We start from the raw sequence: 2,090 nt of genomic DNA, 5'->3' as shown, positions 1-2,090 counted from the left end.
CAGCGAAGACAGATGGGTCGAGCAGTGGTCCGGGAGCTGGAGCAGAGACCAAAGAAAAATTCAATGCTTCATTACTGATGTAGCAGTTTTACAAAATACACATTTTCAAAGTACAAACAAAGATCCATGGTTCCAAATATACAATGAAAATTATATTTTTCAGAGGTCAGTTTCCCACCTTAAAGTACCCCATGATCACTTTTTTAATAAAAAAAAAAAAAAACTCAGTGGTGTTTTAATTAAGATTCTAAAGTTTTTTTTACCAAAATCCCACAGCCTAAATGTCTTAAAAAGCCATTTAGTGTTAAGCAAACTGTTATTGCTAATTTAGAATGTTTATCTGTTAACATGTTGATCTGAAGCTTCAAATACCAAGCTTGCCGCTTCAAAATGGTATTTTAGCAGATGCTCTCTTAATCGATATATTTGGAACGTTCTTCTTTAGTAGTTTTTCCTTTAATCTGGAAAACTAAAGATCAAAAGTGTCTAAGATTAATGTTAGTGATTCAAAAACTCAATATCATCCACAAGTTTATTAGACAAAGAATTTGACTTTTTTAAACACTTAAATAAAATTTGCATTATAATTTAGAACACACTGCATATGTGTGTGTGAACCTACCTGTGCTCCCAGCCTGGAGAGGTAGCGGTTGCGCAGACTGAAAGCAGACATGGGTGCCAGTCTTGCAAGATCACCCTGAGTCTGCTTGCTGGGTCTCCTTTTAGCCCTGCAGGAATAACAACCCGACCGCCTTAAACATCCAAGCATCCATGCTCACATGACAATGAATTCATTATTATGAAAAATACCTGTGCTGCAAAAGCTTGTGGAAGTAGTAGAGTTAAAAAAAGAGGAAAAACACAGCTTAAAAAGAATGTTTAATTGAATGTCATGAATCTCCAATAACTGTATTGATCAGTGAAAAATTGTCTTTTACAACTTTTCTCTCTTCTTCTCATTTATTGTTAGGAACTTTGACACATATCAGCTACAAATTAGATTATTGGGTCTGACCCAAATCCTCTGTTAAACAAAGATTGAACTTAAAGTCACGTTAGAGTTCAAAGGTGACGAGACCGCCGTCTTTTCAGACGTTTTCATTTGCGATCACGTTTCGGTTACCATCTTCCTTCATGAGTTTAGTGCATTCTAAAAATTCCATTGAGGCATTTTTTTATTTACCAATTTACAGTCATGTGGGGAAAAAAAAAGCTTGTGTAAATGGCTATTTGAGACAATTCTGAGGAATTAAAGGATCAAATCTAAACAAAACATTAAAACCTTAAAGATCTGTAAATATAATTTAACAAAAATAGTTGTGTTTAAAGCTGGGTCACTCAAGTGAACTCCACTTGACTTTAGAAATGGCCAAAAGCTCGAGCTGCCACAGACCAAGATCTTGACAGTCTGGCCTTTCTGAAAAACTCTAATCCATCTTTCAGCATATCCTGTCAGGACAGCCAATCAGCTTCCACTACTTCACACTGGTGGTCTGGCAATGAGTTTTATGTCAGATGCTGTTCCTGACACAACTATGTATTTTACCCGGACAGGGAAACTCAGATTTAGGCCCCCTTGTGGCTACATAATTAGGCAGTGGTGTTGATGTTTTCATCTCATGCCCCCTGGGAAACAAACATCTGCCTAGCTGCAAAGGTGTGGTCATCTTAGCACGTTCACTGCCAGAGCAGACCAGAAGTTGCAAAAAGAAGTCTCCAAAAGTCCTAAAACGTTATCACTTAGCCTCCAGCAGACGGTCTGTGAGGAGGAAACCTTTGCTCACTAACACACATCAAGGCCAGACTAAAGTTTACCAAAAAGAAAGTTGATAACGCCCAAAGTTTTTAGTAAATTAGTCAAAATAATTCAGTGTTTGACTACAAAAAAGACCTAATTTGACACCACAAAAGAGGACATGTTTGGCACCAATCCAGAAGAATCTTCTTCATCTCAACCAGGATATGCATCTATGTAGAAATACAATTACAGAAGCCCTTTCCTCAGTTTTAAAATTCAGAATTATTATAAGTATGTTAAAAATGTTGCAAAACACAGATTACATTGCATCCTGTTTTTTTTTTTTTTTATC

The 2,090-nt window shown here is 36.6% G+C and overlaps 1 protein-coding gene across 1 annotated transcript in view; it reads right to left on the bottom strand.

Moving 5' to 3' along the window:
• The window catches only part of mfsd1 (major facilitator superfamily domain containing 1), a gene marked incomplete in the record, with an annotated part of 12,281 nt that overhangs the window by 599 nt on the left and 9,592 nt on the right, over nt 1–2,090 (bottom strand). Inside the window, 2 exon segments of the mRNA XM_024276826.2 lie at nt 1–36; nt 623–728. Of these exon segments, the coding sequence (XP_024132594.1) occupies nt 1–36; nt 623–728 (142 nt within the window).

This window comes from Oryzias melastigma, linkage group LG13 (assembly GCF_002922805.2).
Source record: "Oryzias melastigma strain HK-1 linkage group LG13, ASM292280v2, whole genome shotgun sequence".
Taxonomy (NCBI): domain Eukaryota; kingdom Metazoa; phylum Chordata; class Actinopteri; order Beloniformes; family Adrianichthyidae; genus Oryzias; species Oryzias melastigma.
Note: the sequence above shows the minus strand (reverse complement) of the source record. Positions and strands in the feature narration are given on the sequence as shown.